Below are 17177 nucleotides of genomic sequence, written 5' to 3'. Positions count from 1 at the left end.
AAATTAGGTTTGACAGTTTGGATGTCAACGTTTAAGCTAATTTTGTTCTAGAAAAACAGAAAACATCTACTCTGGCACATAACATTTTGGTGTCAAATGAGAGGTTTAGGTTCTAAGACCAGAAGAACCACTTACTGTCCATTAATTTATGGGTGATTTGTTTCACCTTTCCAGTAGCTCAGCACCCGGAGTCCCACCCTATCTCAACCATACTCATAGGATTCCCTCTGATTCACTTAGGACACGTATTTCAAAGTTGGATATCTGAATTTGGCTTAAAGATGCTAGGTAACAGAAATGGTTTTTTTCCTTAAAACGTTACGTCAACACTTTACTATCTTCACACTGGAGAAAAAAAAAAGGCATAAATGCACTCACAGGGCTGTATCGGTGAGAACAGCAGTCCTCCTGTATCATAGCTCTTGTCTTTACTCATCTCATATAGCTCACCTTAAGCACCCCAAGTGGGTCTGGAAGTCCTCTGTGAATCATACCAATTAATAAATACAGCTAGAAAAATGTTAAAAATAGCAAAAAAGGAACTTCTTAAGAGTCTTCTGTCTTGGTACATATTAGATTATGAAAATGTAACTGCTTCCCAGTTCTCAAAGAAGAGGAGGATTTAATAATAAAGATAGTACTTTGTTAATTTTTTTGTCCCTTATTGGCTAGTACTACATACACACAATTTTGGCACGAAAGCAAAACAGATGTGCAGTATTGCTTCTGATGGCTAACTGCAGGTTGCCTTCCCACTGCCAGAGTTACACATCACACGGCTTACAACTGGGCCAACTTGCTTAAGCAGTAAAGAACTGGGAGACAGAGAGGAATGAGCAGTGGCAGTGAGGTATGGAAGAAAGAGGATGTCCTAAGCTGAACCCACAGACAGAGCTTTGCCTGATTTGACAGAGATACCAATCAACCCTGCAAGGCTGGCAGCCTCTGCAGTGCTGAGCCCTTGGAGAACAGAGGAGGTTTAGGCCAAAGCAAGGAACCAACACAGTAAGACAACTGAACTGTCCAGAGCTCAACATGCACCAGCCATGTCAGGATGCCAGAACACACCGGGATGTGAGAGCACGACATCCATCCAACCCACCTGAACAGGAGCTGTTCTATCTGCAATATCCCTGGCACAGGAGTGTTTTCAGCTAGAACAGGGAATTAACACTTGTGCATACACACACGCAGACCCACACAATTGAGTACACATGCTCCTCCAGCTGAGGCTGCATCCTCTGCCCAAGCGCCAGCAGCGGCCAGGGCTGAAAGGATTGTTCCCACAATGAAACATCAGCCAGGGCAGCAATGAGCTCAACAAGAAGACAGCAAATGAACTGAAGAAGCTGTTTGAGGCCCACAGCTGCAACAAGAGTAAGCCTTCATTTTAGAGCTAACCAAAGCAACTCCCTTAAAAGTGACAATACTACAAATTCATAAAGAGGCTCAGGTGGGAGATCCCACTTCAAAAAGGGTTATTAGCATTAAATCTAAGACTATTAGGTACATTCAAGCAAGAACAAGCCTAAAAACTCACCGGTTCAGTGTCTGCATCAAAAGACAGTTTTGTGAGGAGAAACTTGACTAAAGCTGTGCACTTAGGATCGCTCTTCAAGAGCTACAACAGAACTCCTAAAAGAGTTTATCATAGCAGAGAGATTTTGGTCTGCTTCCAATATAGCAAGAGCACAGCATTCTCTTTGTTGCATATCAGCATTTACTTCCATCTTGGCTTTGGAAGGTCATGAAAGACAAATCTCAGTTTTGATCAACTTTACCCAAGAATCAGGATTTATACTCCATTTATTTGACAAAGTTGTAATGAAACAAAGCCAGCCTCTCAGGAAGGTGACAAAGTGACTTATCAGTTTGCAAACATGCAGAGACTAACATTCATATTATAGATAATAGTAACACCTCAGGTTATGGGCAAGCAAAGGCCCAGAGGCCTTGCCAGCATTTTCTATGGAGAAAGTCAGTACTTTAAGAGATACAAGCAAAACTGAGTACCTGATGAGTTCACTGCCTCAGCACAATATTGAGGGTCCCCATACTTGCAAAGTGATGGCCACTTACCCAGTGACACCACTGTAACAGTATGGCCTGATCTGATAATCAGTTAAACTAGTACTTATAGAATGGTTTGGGTTGGAGGGGACCTTAAAGATCATCTGGTTCCAACCCCACAAGCAGGGACACCTTCCATTAGAACAGGTTCCTCAAGCCTCTGTCCAACCTAGCCTTGAAACACCTCCAGGAAGGGGGTATCCACAGCCTTCCTGAGCAACCTGTTCCAGTGTCTCACCACCCTCACTATAAAGAATTTCTTTCTAATATCCAGTCTAAATCTACCCTCTTCCAGCCTAAAGCAATTACCCCTCTTCCTATCACCACAAGCCCTTGTCAAAAGTCCCTCTGTAGCTTTCTTGTGGACCCCCTTCAGCTACTGGAAGGCCATCATAACGTCTCCCCGGAGCCTTCTCTTCAGGCTGAATAGCCCCAACTCTCACAAACTGTCTCGAGAGGGAGGTGCTCCAGCCCTCTGATCATCTTCAAGGCCCTCCTCTGTACCCACTCCACCAGTTCTATGTCCTTGTGTTAGGGGCACTGGAACTGGATGCAGTACTCCAGACGGGGTCCCAGGAGAGCAGAATAGAGAGGAAAAATCACCTCTACTCTGCTGGTCACATTTCTTTTGATGTGGCTCAGGATATGGCTGCCTGCTGGGCTGCAAGCATACATTTCCAGCTCATGTTGAGTTTTTCATCAAATGACACCTCCAAGCCCTTCTCCACAAGCCCACTCTCAAGCCACTCCTTGCCCAGCCTATATTTGTGCTTTGGATTGCTCTGACCTCGGTGCAGGACCTTGCACTTGGCCTTGCTGAACTCCATGAAGCTGGCTTGGGCCCACCCCTCAAGCCTGTCCAAGTCCCTCTGGATGGCATCCCTTCCCTCCAGCCTATCAGCTGGACGACACAGCTTGGTGTCATCCACAAACTTGCGGAGGGTGCACTCAATGATAAAGATGTTAAATAGCACTGGTCCCAGTACAGACCCTTGAGGGACACCACTTGTCACTGGTCTCCATTTGCACATTGAGCCATTGACTGCACCTCTCTGAGTGCAGCCATCAAGCCAATTCCTTAACCAGCAAGTGGTCCATCCCTCATCACAATTTCTGTCATCATAACAGTGATTAAATTTCTGCTGATTTGACATAGCTGGTGACTTGCTGCACCATCTGGACATAAAGAACAGCATCTTATTTTACACATGAAAACCCTTTGCTGTCTCCTGATTGATGTCTCTTTTGAAGAGGCACACATGCTGTCATATTACATACTTAGAAGGATGGGATTGGAAATGGGGAAGGGGGAATCAGCACAAGGTTTCCCCTTAACTCTTCTCATTCATCCAAAAAACCCTTACTTTTGAATCAGTTAATATCTGAACAAACACCTCCAAAGACAAAAGGCTAACACACTCATCCAGAAACTAAATGCTGCATGAACAAAGTACCATGCAAGACTGGGCTGGATAAGAAACTCCCCAACCTTTATAGTTATTGTCATCCACAACCTTCAGACTAACTTGGCAATGAACACCAGTGCCCCTCTTTCCTTTACAGCCTATGGAGCACAAGGGTGGGACCCCACAGCAGAGTCTGTGGGGTGCAAGAAGGGGACACCCAGATCCATTTCCAGGCAGGGAAGAGGCACAGGGAATAAGTTAGGAAAAGATAATATTCTTCTTGCCATAGTTGTCCACATAGCCTCCAAAGCCTTAACTAAGTACCCCATAGCTCTTCTGTGTCCATGGCCACATAGAGATTGACTATGGAAGAGTTACCATCTATTTGAAGGACAGATTGTTATTCACAATAGCTCCTCTTAATGCAGGCATTGTAGCTTCTGCATCCAGAAGAATGAACCTTGAGAAGTCAAAAAAAGCAAATTATCTTCTCTGTGCAAGAGAAGTAGCTTAGAAAATCCATGAGGAAAGAAAAGCCAAGTGGAGGGATGAAGAATGCGAAACAATAATTTTCTTCAGCTGCAAATAAATTATCAGCATCTCAGACTAATATCAGCCAATTCCAAGAAGTCAGAGGCTAATCTGAACTGATGCTGTGCTAAAGCAAGCCCCTTCGTCAGAAAACTCCAGTGATGCCAGAAACTGAAGCACAAGACTCCACTAAGCTTTTAATCTGTTCTAAAAGTACAGATGTAAGTCTAGTCAAGTATGCCTCATGCATAGTCATTTAGCCTCTGATGTCAATAACAGCAAGCCTCACAGCCAGCATAGCACATGGTTCACTTGTTAACCTCAAGTGCCACCTGCAGCAGACTATGCATGGGGCAAAAGGCACCTCTTATGTCCCCCAGCATAACCAGAACTTAAAGAAGTTAGGAAAAGGGAACATACATAAAAAAACCTGACACCAAAAGCCTTTACCATATTTGGAAGCAAAAGCTGCAGAGAGGGATCCTGGCCTATTCCCTGCTATCCAGCAGCCACAAGGTAAGGTCTTCACTATGAACAGAGTACCACAAAAGAGACCACCTTTGAGCTGTTAAACTCTTGCCATCAGGTTCTTCTGTCACTTCTCATTTTTCTGTTCCCTGGCTAAAACAATCCCTCACAGTGAAATGGCTAAACAGTTGTCGCTTTTTTCCCAAACAGTATTTACATCTCTGAACGCAGTACTTTACAGATCTGCTTCAGTCTACATCAAAGTCACACAGAGCTGTTTGTCATCACAGGATTTCCTACCTTGCATTTCCAGTGTCTGGTGAGGAAATGCTGTATTTTGCCTTACAGATGAAAGGGGAGATTGAAGAATGGGATGTGTAAACATATTTTTCCTCCACTACCCTCATCTGGGTTAAAGCACCATGCCCACGCTTGGTGCAAACAACCTCTGAGCACTGTGATTTACATACCAAAAGTCCCCTTTTTGTTTGTTTGCCTTTCATATTTTCCTCCTTATTCACCACTTCATCACCTCTGTTTCAAGTTCTCCATCATCATAATGTGTTTCCACAGTTACTGCACAGGAAACCAACACAGCTGAAACCAACAGTACACAGGCACATAAATTCACAAACAGACATAAAGGGGAGACAGGTTGTGTCTGACGCTGCTCCTAGGCCTCCTCAAGTGCCCACTCTCCATATGCAGAAGGAGCAGGTATAGATTTTTTTCTTAATGCTCTATTTCAGTAGCACTCTATAGTACCCAGCCTGACATTTACTGTTCTGTCATTAGTATCTGTGGCAACCATACACCAGTAAAGAGGCCACTTACATAAGCAGGGTACCTGGGAAACCCAGGGGCTGCTCCGCCCTGCCAGCCAGCCCCTCATATGAATGCCACCAAGCATTTCTTCCTCCTCAGTCTGTCCATTGAATTTACTCTTTTGGTTAAGAGTAAATACCTAGAATGATAGAACTTCAAATAACTGCTTATTTGCATTTTGCTATTTTATCTGAATTCAAAAATCAAGTCACCAGAGGGAAAAGTGGAATGCAGGCTCAAGGATCTACTGACATTATAAGAAGGCATCAAGAAAACCCAGTCTGTTTAGCTCAAATACTTCTGCTTACAACACAGCAGTATACTACATACTTATTTTATTCCTGTTGGTTCATGGAGGTATACACGTGAAACCATGACCTTGTTACCACCACTTTCACAGTTATTCTCCATCCTACCATCATCTGTCCCACAATCAGCAATTACAGGGACAAAAGTACAGAGCCAGAGGTTTGTTGATGCTTGCCCTGCAGTCAACACAGCCCTAGTGCTTCAGGTAAAAAGCACCTAAAGCAGATGTGCTACTCAAAGACTGAATTAATGCAAAAGTCCCGAGACAAAAGCAAACAAAGAAGGAAAGTATAACAAACAGCATAAATAGATTTATTTTCCCAAGTTCTCCACAGAGACTTTGGCAGCATTTTAGTGCAAGCAGAAAAGAATGCTGCTAAAATCATGACTTAACAATTAAAAGACATTAAGACACTGACAAAATCAACAACAGCACCAAAAGCGACGATTTTCGAAAATGAATTTGTTATATTTGTATTTTAGTGAAGCGTATTAACCATAATCTTAAAGGACAGGGATTAAAATATAAACCTAGCTACTTTAAGACTGTGAACAAGTGTTCTTCTTACTATAAGGAACATATGCCCCACAGATAAAACACTGAAAACGACCTGTACCCTGTCGCGTACAACTTCTGGGGTCCTTCCAGCTCGGTGGGTGCCAACTGCGAGGCAGGCGCGGAGGGAGGCACACTGCAGGGCTCCCGGCAGTGCCATGCCCCAAGAAAGGCGCAAGCCTTGTGCAGCCGGAGACTGGAACCTTGCAGGAGGTGCCTGGCACCATTCAAAGAAAGAGGTGGGTAAACACACAGGCACAGGACCTTCTGCGCACAAAGGTGGCTTCTCATCACCCCAGTACCAGGGGCACCATTTCCAGGTATAGAGTCTCTGGTTTCATTCAGTCTTATAATAATGGTTAGAAGAGTGCAAGCCGATGGCATGCACTTGGCTGATGGCATGCACGGTTTTTTATGTTAGAAGAAATCTTTCTTCTCTCCAACAGGCCCCAAAAGCTACCCTGACAACCCTTCTATTTAAAACTACCGCCTGACCTAGCCCCAAATTTAAAAGGCCAAAGTAGGAAGTCAAAAAAGGCACTGAGCCTTCCTAAGCTCATGGCTGCTGCAGGAGGAGGGAGAGCCACGTCCCAAAGGCACCGGAGCCCTCTAAGGCGATACCCCCACTTCACGAGCCGCCAAGGGAGACTGCCTTAGGCAGAGGACCGGCAGCCCGAGCATCCGAGGCGAACACGGCAGCCTTGGACGCCCTCGCCTTGCAGGGCCGGTCCCTTGTGAAAGGCGGCAGGCACACAGCTAGAGCCACGGCCGCGCTCTCCTGCCTCACCGGCCCGGCCCGCCCCCAGCCGGCAGTTACCAGTGCTTTCCGTAGAGCCAGCTCCCGCCCCAGCTCAGCAGGCAGACACCGAATGTGGTTTTCTTCCAGTGATTCCTCAGCGTCCTCAGCACTTTCATCGCCCCGGCCATGCCGCCCTAAGCCACTCGGGGCAGACCGGTGGCCCCTCAGGATGGGCCGGCGGGAACCGCCGCGACGCCGCTCCCGTAGCCCGGCTCGGCTGGAAACGACTTCCCCGGCAGGAGCGTTCCGCGCAGCGACGCCGTCCCGCAGCCGCGGGGAGGCCAGGCTGTGCCCCACCACGGCTTAGGAGGGGGTGGCAGGGCCCCCCGCGGGGAACGGCCCCTCCCGGCACCTGCCATGGTGGTTCTGGTCAGCTTTCCTCCCGCGCATCGAACGTGGTGCTCAGCATGGCTCATCCCCCATCCATGCTAGTGTCCCCCTGCCTTGGGCCGTGTGTGGTTCCTATTAGAGGCGAGGCACACCCTACCTCAATGTGAAAAGAAATAGTCCCAAGGAAAAGAGTTTTTACACCCACCTATATCCTGGCCCTTACAGCCTAGTTGCCCTTCAGCCCATGAGGTGACCCACAAGCAGCACTCACCAACAAGGCCCAGCCACCACAACAAACAAGGACAGCAGGAGGCTTTCTGCAGCACAGAGGACAAAAGCAAGCAGGTGTTTTTCACACTTGTAGAAATATCCAAGGTGCTGTCCCTCCTTCCCCAGCCGCACCCCCCTCCCCCCCCCCAAAAAAAAAAACAAAACACAAAAACAATTCTGGATGTTGCCTAGGAAGTACCTGGGGTTTGCTATTTAAGCTCCTCTAACAGGATGACCATATTCACCAAAAGAAATATCTCCAACTATGCATGGAAAACAGACTATCCTCACAAGGATGTCATATAGCTGTGAACAGCATGAACATCGAACATCCAGCCAGGGAAAGGCAGACACATGACTAACAGCAGGACTTGGTCTCATGATGGGAAAAGCTCTGGGACAATCCTCTGGTAGTGGTCCCTTCAAGCATTATCTCTAGCCATGGCTTCCCATGGTGCCTGAAAGATGGCAAACAGCCTCAGGAATTTCACAACAGTGGCAAGCAGAGACATGCATGGCAAATTTTCAAAGAGACCCTGTCCTATGAGAAAGGAAGAGAGCTCATATAGTCATAGAATCATAGCAGAAGTGCTCCAGTCCTTTGATCATCTCTGTGGCTCTCCTCTGGACTCACTCCAACAGTTAGTCCTGGACACAGTACCATGGCAGAGTCTCATGAGAGCAGAGGGTGAGAATCACCTCCCTCAATCTGCTGGTCACTCTTCTTCAACCCAGGATATGACTGGCCATCTGTGCTGTGAACATACACAAGCTCATGTTGAGCTTCTTGTCAAACAACACACCAAATCCTTCTACTCAGGGCTGCTCTCAATCCACTCATCACCCAGCCAGTATTTGTGCTTGAGACTCCCCTGACCCACGTGCAGGACCTTGCATGTGGTTTTATTGAACATCATGAGGTTCACATGATGGTGGACCCTTCAAAATGAACTGTTGATTAAATAAGTGGTGTAAGGAAACAACACTAGTTTTGTAGACTACTGCTTCCCTCAAAAGGGACATGGGTTTGCAGACTCAGAACAAGAAGGATGCAGTCTGTTGGGGGCCACCAGGTCAGGATAATGAGCATAATGCTAGCTTGAGAATTTTTTTCTGAATGTTTTTTTTCCTTCTTGCAAAACACAGAAAAGCTGAACATTTACAAGAATGCCAAAGTCAATAAAATGGCTTTTGTGTAAAAAGCTTCCCCAAATCCTTCTGCTTAATGATGTCTTGATGAGATGTGAGTAGTTAACACAAGGGGTCTGCGTGAAGCCAAATCTGGGATGCTGGTTATCCAAAAGTCTGTTTTGCAGGAATCAAGTTGAAGCAGAAGAAGGTCCAGAAGACATTCTGCTGTTAGTGATAAGGAAAGCAGATTAAACCCTATGGTTTTAGATTTCCTTCTCAATTTTGTAGGCTAGAAAACTTGGGATTTATTTTTCTAAGAAAAACATTAAATGCTCAGCTGCTGATGAACATTTCAAGCACACCCTTAGCCAGTACCCATCGTGTTCCACTTTAGTATTCCAGGTTCATCTGTCCAGTGCATCTCACTGTGCTGAGTATATACAATTGATGCACTGCTGAATATTCCAGGTGGTGTGGAATGATTAAATGTCCTACTTTTTTTTTTTTTTTTGGTGTTGTCCTACTTTTTGTGAGCAATTCAGATGGCATGGCCAACTGCTAACAGCAGTGATAGCAACAGATACTAGTATTCTCATGTTGCTTTCCTTAGTCTATGAAAAGACTGTGTCTTGATAAATACTTTTCAAATTCATAATTCTCATGATGTGCCACCAATAATTTATAAGCATCTGTAACTTTCTATTTTGCAACCAAGTCTACTCAGTACAGTTGTGTTTATTAATGATGCTTTCAAAACAAGACTGAATTTTTAAAATAAAGCCTTTGTAGCATGGCAATACATGTTCAGAGCAGTCAGAAAAATGCTTAGATGTATGAAAGACCTGAATATCTTTAAGATGGTTGAATGGAAATTTTCTTGAGTTCATATGCATGAAAAAACATCGGAGTCAGTATAAATGAGAAATTTTAGCTCAAACACTAGTTGACTTTCAACATCCCTAGCAGAAGGACTTGACCTTACTCTGAGCAGGGTAGCTGGACTGGATGAGTTCCAGAGGTCCTGTTCCACCCGCATTATTCTGATACTGTTTAATGCTCTCTGAAAATTTGGGCTGGTGATTTTGAGATGGGACTTTTTGAAGAGAACTGCCCTTGGAAGAAAGAAACACTGCAGACAACAATGACAGCTTGTGCACTGTCTCATTTCTTGGCTTAAGGTGCAGCATCCATTCTGCAATCCCTCCTGGCAAACACCTATGTCCTATCTTTTGGCTGTGGCCGTCTGATTGCCCTCAAGGTAAATCACACCTGCCATGCTGCCTCATGTACTAGATACTTCTCCTTTAGCTCTCCTTGTTTTCTGGATGTCAAATCAATGGAATTAAGGATTAGAGTATGTGCAATGGAAAGTGAAGGAATAAAGGGGTGATCTTGCACATCCACTAGATTATAAACTGTAGTAATCTTTTAGGCCAAGCAGACTAAGTGCTACCTTTTTCAGAAAACTGCTCAGAGGAGGCTGGAATATATCTTTTGTTCTCTTCTGGTTGCTAGATGGTTTGTGTAGAAAAGAGTCATTCAAAAAGCTGCTCTGCAACTCTTAATACTTGAATAGAGATATGTTTGTGAAGACAGGTGAATGCCTCATCCCAATTACTCGTGGCTGATCCATTTTTGAAGAGAAATTTTGTGATCATCCTGTCTCTACCTTCAGTGCCAAGCCTATTAGTGACAGGGGAGAGCATCTTCAAGATTTGTACAGCTGATGACCCTCCACTGTAAATCTCTCCTTGCCTCTGGCCCAGCAAAGGAGATTATGATTTGCTTTGCTTTAATTCCATAACACCTGAACACCAAACATGATTTAAGCTGGGGAAGAGCCCTTTTCCTTGGTAGGTGATGGCAGGACTGACTGTCTCTCCAGATCAGGTTATGGAATGGGAGCTACAGACTTGTAGGCACGTTCATCTCCAGTTTTTCTATCCCCACAAGCCATGGGCATGGGCAAAAAGAGAGTTCTTTCTCTCCTTGTGTGGCAGTTTAGGCTGGGTGCCCCCTGCCACTGCCGCATGAGATACACCTCTGGTGTCCTGGGTGCCCACCCAGAGGGGTGGACACAGGAAACGACGTATTTCTACCCATAAATCCTGCACCCTATAAGGCCATCTGCAAAGTCATTCTCTTCCTCTTTCTTCCCTCTCTGCTCCCACGGGAGATGTCCTCTCTTATCGGGTAATGCCGGGGGAGTATCCTCAAGGCCTCTTAGGCCTGTCTAGGCCTAATGCCAGGAGGAGAATGGAGGGGGGGCAGTCTCAGACCTGGCCAGCCTGAGACTTGCCTAGCAGCGGGAGGGGGAAGAAAGAGCCCTGGGGGGTTTGGGTTTACCCTCAGGTGGGAAGAAGGGAAGGATTGGGAAGCTTTGGGAATTCTGTGAGGGGTTCTGTATGCTTTGGGATACTCTTTGTCACTATGCTTTGTGGTTTGTAGTTCTCTGTAGCTTCACCAATTGCTTTTTCCATTTAAACTTTCCATCACTCTCCAATCCATTTGTGTGAGTCTCATTCTTTTGTTCCTTTCGGGGCAAGAGAGGATCTGTGTCTGGCCCCAAACCAGCACACCTTGTCTGGAGGGAGCTCCTGTGCTTGCTGAAATCTCTGGTGGGTTTCCTAGTCAGTGTTTCTCTGCTTCTGTTCTCCAGGGTTTGTGTTGAGGGCCTAAAACTGTTCTTCCACCTTGTGTCTGAGGTCCTTCTATGTTCCACCTGTGACCACTATACTGTGTAAAAGAGGAGAGTGCTGCAGCCACTGAAGCTAATCAGAGAAAGTTCCTGTGTGTGAGAGCAGAGAAAGTTCCTGATGGATTCTGTTGCCCTCATTTCCAGCTCTGCATGAAGGTGTGAGTCCCTGGGGTAGTCACGTCTGCAGTCAGTGCCTGCTCCACTGGCTTGGAGACAGATCTGAATCACCCTGGCAGAATTCTTGGTTGGGTAACTCAGAGCAACTCTACACAGGAATAATCGCTTCTTTTACTTCCCCTTCACACTCTTCCCTGGCTCTTCTGTAAGCAAAATATGACATGAGCTTCACCCTCTCTGGAACGAAATTCAGGAGCATGCCTAGCATATTTCTACAGCAAAACCCGCCACTTTTATTCCCTGCCCCCTCTTCCTGCACCTGAACTATCACACTGAAATATTCCCTGATTCTCAGAGTTTATTAACCTTCTTTTTCCAAGGGAATGAATAGAGCTATTCTCAGCTTTAGAACGGCAGCAGAAACCCATTAAATTGCTCTGTGGCAATCTTGTCAGGAACTTGTTCCTTTAGCAGAGACACATTTCAGAAGGCTCTGCACTCACTCCCAGCCCATTTGGATTCAGTAAGTGCAGGTGCCACTAAGGCATTAGGGTGAGCAGCACTGGACCCTAAGCTTTGAATGTAGCAGGGCAACAGATAAAAAATTCTCTAAGTTTGTGGCCTCAGAGCTTGCCAGAGATGTTAAGTCATTCCTAGCAACCAGTTAGATCTCCTCTGGGTCTGCTCCAACTGAAGGAACAAAGAGAGTGGGATTTATCCATTCACCCAGCAGTACAAACCACTGTATGGAAAAATCTGTAGCAGCTCCTGCGCTAATACTACACTCTGCTTTTCAGTGCAAGTCTCAGTGAGAGCTACAGTGTGGACATGAGGTTTGTTATTGGTACAGGTTCCTACTCTTAAGAAAAGTCTTGCTGACACAGGCTATGGTCACTCATCTCTGAGCTGATGCAGTTCCTGTGGTGCTGCTACATATTAAAGGATAGAAAACAGTATGATACAGGGAGAGAGAAGGAGAGAAACCACATGCATACTGCAAATGGGCTGACAAGATGTGCATGCTTCTCTAAGCAGCGTCTGTTTGGAAGGAAGGTAGCTGTTACCCAGCTGCTGCAAACACCTAACCTCTCCTCAGCTTACATCTACAAGCAGATGTTTGCACTTCTGCAGACAGAAACTGAAAATCCTGCTGCTGCTACTACTCTATACCATCCTGGTTACATCCTATAGCCCTTTTTCAGAAGAACTCCTGAAAACTACTAATACATCTCTAGAAAAGATTCATTTTTCACTGAGGCAGTGACATCCTAATCTATGGACCAGATGGAGTGGGGCCTTGGGCAATAGTAATCAAAGAGCAACAGCCACAGTTTGAAAGCAAGAGAGATTCCCAGTTGGTTTCCTATTAAATGCTTCTATTTTCATTTTGTTTTGACTCAATTGTGTGCATCACCATGGCCCACTGAACACATCTGGCTGACATCTTAGATCGCATACCCAGCACATTACTGTGTTTGCTCAAAGTTTCACTTATTCCAAAGTCAGCAGCAATGCTCTGTGATCACAAGTTGGTTTATCCTTGTTCTTAGGTGCCATTGGGGGAACAACAGAATCACTTGCAGGCAAAGGCGGGCTGAGAAAATCCATCACTGTATTGATGAACCACTCCCATCCCTCCTCACCAGCAAACTATCTTTCCTTCTGTAGAAGCTATAAGATTAATTTGTCTTGGATTCTGGAGCACAAAATATGGCCACTTCCAAAAAGTATAATCCCACTGAGTTACTGTAAATCAGTCTAGTTCAGTCCCTGCCAAAAGATATATCCCATGTCTAATACTGACAGTGGCCTTTGCTTATCAATTCTTACTGGTCCTGTCATCAGTCTGTAAAATAAAGTTCTTAATGTTTTCAAGTGTTGCTGAATGCATAACTGTACTTTGATGTGGTTGGTTGTTTTTTTCTTTTAAATTAGGTGAATCAGAATAAAATCTGATGTTCTGCTTTTCATGTTGTTTAGTTATTCTTTTCCCTGTGATAAGATGATGTGGAAGGCAGTGCAGGCCCCTGGGACTTAACTGGGCTAGATTAGAACAGCCTCGTATTTTACATTAAATGAAAGTGGTTTGAGACACAGTAACAAGACACTACTTGTTGTCTGTGTTCTCCAAATGGACAGGTGCTATTGACTCCATTTATATGACATCTTTGCTTGCTTTCTTTTCTTGCTTTCCCTTTCTAAGAACAGATGGGAAAAGTAATTTAAGTACTGAATACCATAAGGTACCTGAAGTAAAGTAAATTAAGAAAATACCATAAGTGAAAGAGTGAAGCAGTTAAACAGCTAACAGGAGAGTTACAATTAAGAATTATCAGAGAAGATAAGCTTTGCCAAGAAAGAGAAATTGCTTGGTCCAGAGTGAATCTTTTAGAGGATGGACAGGTCTCTGATGTTACAGAAATGTGGAGAGACCCAAGCCATAGGAAAACAGAAACTCAAGGTGTCAAACACATAAATAAGTTGATGGATTTATGCAGACTGTAGCAGGAGCACAAAGTTGGGATATTGTCCTTTATATGGCAAAAGTAAATATGGAAGACAGAATGTACACAGATAAGCTTATTAAGCACAAAGAAGTATGTGAGCAAAAATCAGAAATATATTGTAAAAGGCATATTTTGTAATACTGACCCAGGAATATTCAGCTGAATACAGAGCAGACCTGGAAGAGTCTCGCTCCCTTAGCCTCATGTTGCTACCTCCTTCCTGTGAATCCAGTCTTTGGGAAAGATACCTTTAAATCATAATCAAAGAGGGGATGTTGGCAGGGTCATTGAATGGAGGATGTTAGAACAGGTACTGTCACGTTCCTCTTTGTAGGGAAAAAATACAGTGTCTTCTAGTGCCAGAACTACCAGTACAAAGGTAAGCAAACAAAATCACAGAATCACAGAATCAATAAGGTTAGAAAAGACCTCAAGGATCATCGAAGTCCAACCTGTCACCCAAGACCTCATGACCACTAAACCATGTCACCAAGTGCCACATCCAATCCCCTCTAGAACACCTCCAGGGATGGTGACTCCACCACCTCCCTGGGCAGCACATTCCAACATCTTACAACTCTCTCCTTGAAGAACTTTCTCCTCACCTCGAGCCTAAATGTAACATGATAGATAATGCAAATAATATATGAATGAATGATATTAATATAAAAATCTGAATAAATAGATCATGAGTGAGGTGACAGAGGAGGGCCATACAGATGAGAAAAATGTGTCAAAATTCATTGGAAAGGTAGGTAACATTTGCTCCTAGTCTAGGAGCTTTTGGCAACCGCCTGAACCACAGTTCCACAGTAATATTTAATGGCTGTGCTATGTTGGTATTAATACAGAGCCTAAGAAATTGAAGTAGTTGATAAGAGAACTCCATTCCAATGCTTCACAGCACAAGAGTTGTGTTATGCACTCATTTCTCCACGGACACTATTAGTGGTGCTGCAGAGCTATGCTACTAGCTGTGAAACAATGACTTCTGTGCCACAGGTGCCAATAACATCTAGTAAACAGAGGTGTGTAACTAATGCAAATAGCATGCCCTAGTAACTGAAGAGATTTTGGATTTAATTTGCAGAAAACAGTGTTTGTTGAAATTAGCCATGGCACAGTCACTGAGATGGTCAAGCCAGTTCCTGATGGGAATTATGTTTGCAGTTAAACACACAGCTGGCAGGCATCTTTGGGGCCCAGACTGACTCCCAGCTACCTGCATGCAAATGCAGTATGTGTGGCTTAGAATTAGATTCTGTGTGTAATGATCTCACTTAGAAAAACAACTGAGCAAATATCCAAAGTTTTGTCCATCCCTGAACAAAAGAGACTGTGATTGCCATAAATGTAGCTGAGAGAGTGACTAGAGAGAAAATAAATGTTATCAGCAGAATTGCTATTTAAAAATTGCATAGAAACTCTAATTAGTTATGATCAGAACGGATGCGTAAAAGTCCTTCAGACACTGAAAAATCTAAGCAGAGACCTAGGAAAATATTCTGCAGAGTTCCTTTGGATGAGAGAGGACAAGCTGCAGAGCTGTGCATCTGCTTACCTGTGTGCAGACAGTAGTCGCCAATGTTTTATTAGTGGGACATAAGCAGCTGTGTGTTCACTGGAGATTGTCACCTCCAGCACATGATTAGTTAGGTGATCCTCTCCAAATCCAAGAAGGGAGGAAGGAAAGGGGGCAATGAGTCTGTTGCTTCATCCAGGAAAGGTGGGCAGCCTCAGGATCTGCAGCTTCATGGCTAGGTCACTGCTTTGACACAAGCCAGCATCGTAGATCCAAGCAGCAGCAGCAGGTTCCTTGCACCAACACTGACCCTGAAACGTCACTAGGCCTTGATTTAGAAAGGAAGACATGGTCTTAAGACCACGACTTTGGGGGCCGAGCATCCCTGTCATCACTGTGCTGTCAGGCTTTTGTTGCCATTACACACAGGCACACAGCTGGACAGGATGTAAGGCTCTTGAAAGCCAGGCACAGTCTGATCACTTGGACTTGTCAAAACATCACAGTTCATGACCCAGTGTATTTACAGGAGCCTAGCTGCCAGTAAAACTGGCATTCCCTGTGGGACTCCTGTAAATACATTGGATCATCTCAGGTGTGACTGCTGAGTCTGACCTCCATCACTGCATCCTGGTCTGTGCAGAATCACAGCTGTTTGCCTGCTCACACCTTAGGCAAGGCTTTGTCCCACAGCTTCACAAGTGGATGGGAGAGCCTGGACCAGGCAACAGTGACCAGGTATTTCAGCATAATGAAATGTGTATTCCCTGGTAATTTGGGAATAATTGTATTTTAAATGAATAGCCATTGATATCTTCCCTCATCAGGTTTATTTACTCCATGACATGGTTACTGTGTCTTAAACAGGAATCACCCTCAAGGTATCATCTAATTATCTTCTCATCATTCTGCAAATCTGTTTCCTATTACCAATAATCTTATTACTACAAGTGAAACACTCATTATGCAAACAGAAGACAATAAAAATACATACAGTAATAGTATTCAAATTAAGTTTGAATCTCACAGTGAGTGATGGATAATTCTGGAGCAGATTGTTCTCATAGATTTTTGCCTGTTGTTTTCTGAGAAAAGTTTAAATAGCTCAGGGAAATCCTATTTCAATTACCCTTTTCTAGAATCTGGCCATTTTATGTAATTTGATTACCACAAAATGGCACAGTCTGGACCAGAAATGGTTGTGGAGCCCTCCTCTTGTGAGTGGAGAGACCTCTCAGCAGAGACAACATTGGTGGATTCCCACGGCAAATACCAATCCCCACACAGACCAGTGCAGGGGCCTGCTGGAGATAGGAAGATGAACTCTGTGACAGTGACCTGAAATCTCTCAGTTATGTCAGATGCTTCTAGGTGACATAGTGGGTGATCTCACACGGGACTAGGAAGCCATCACTTTCTTCTTGACATGTAGTGGATCCTGATGTTGCACTGAGTGAAGCAATATACCACAGAGGAGTTCTGAGCCATCCGTATTTTAAAAATCTGGGACCTGATCCTCAGCTCGTAGAAGTAAACGGAAATGCATTCATGAAGAGCAGACAGCTAGATTTTCAAGCTGTTGTCACCTATCAGCCATGCCAGGTTATATTTAGCTCTGCTACACCTGCACAGAGCCAC

General features: G+C 44.6%; 1 protein-coding gene across 1 annotated transcript in view; it reads right to left on the bottom strand.

The window, feature by feature from the left end:
- The window catches only part of AGK (acylglycerol kinase), a 34071-nt gene extending 26979 nt beyond the window's left edge, over positions 1–7092 (bottom strand). Inside the window, exon 1 of the mRNA XM_054386581.1 lies at positions 6983–7092. Within this exon, the coding sequence (XP_054242556.1) occupies positions 6983–7092 (110 nt within the window). The remainder of the gene's footprint in view (positions 1–6982) is intronic.
- Between the last annotated feature and the right edge of the window lie 10085 nt (positions 7093–17177).

This window comes from Indicator indicator, chromosome 14, assembly GCF_027791375.1.
Source record: "Indicator indicator isolate 239-I01 chromosome 14, UM_Iind_1.1, whole genome shotgun sequence".
Taxonomy (NCBI): domain Eukaryota; kingdom Metazoa; phylum Chordata; class Aves; order Piciformes; family Indicatoridae; genus Indicator; species Indicator indicator.
The sequence above is the reverse complement of the archived record's forward strand: the minus strand, read 5'-3'. Positions and strand labels throughout refer to the sequence as shown.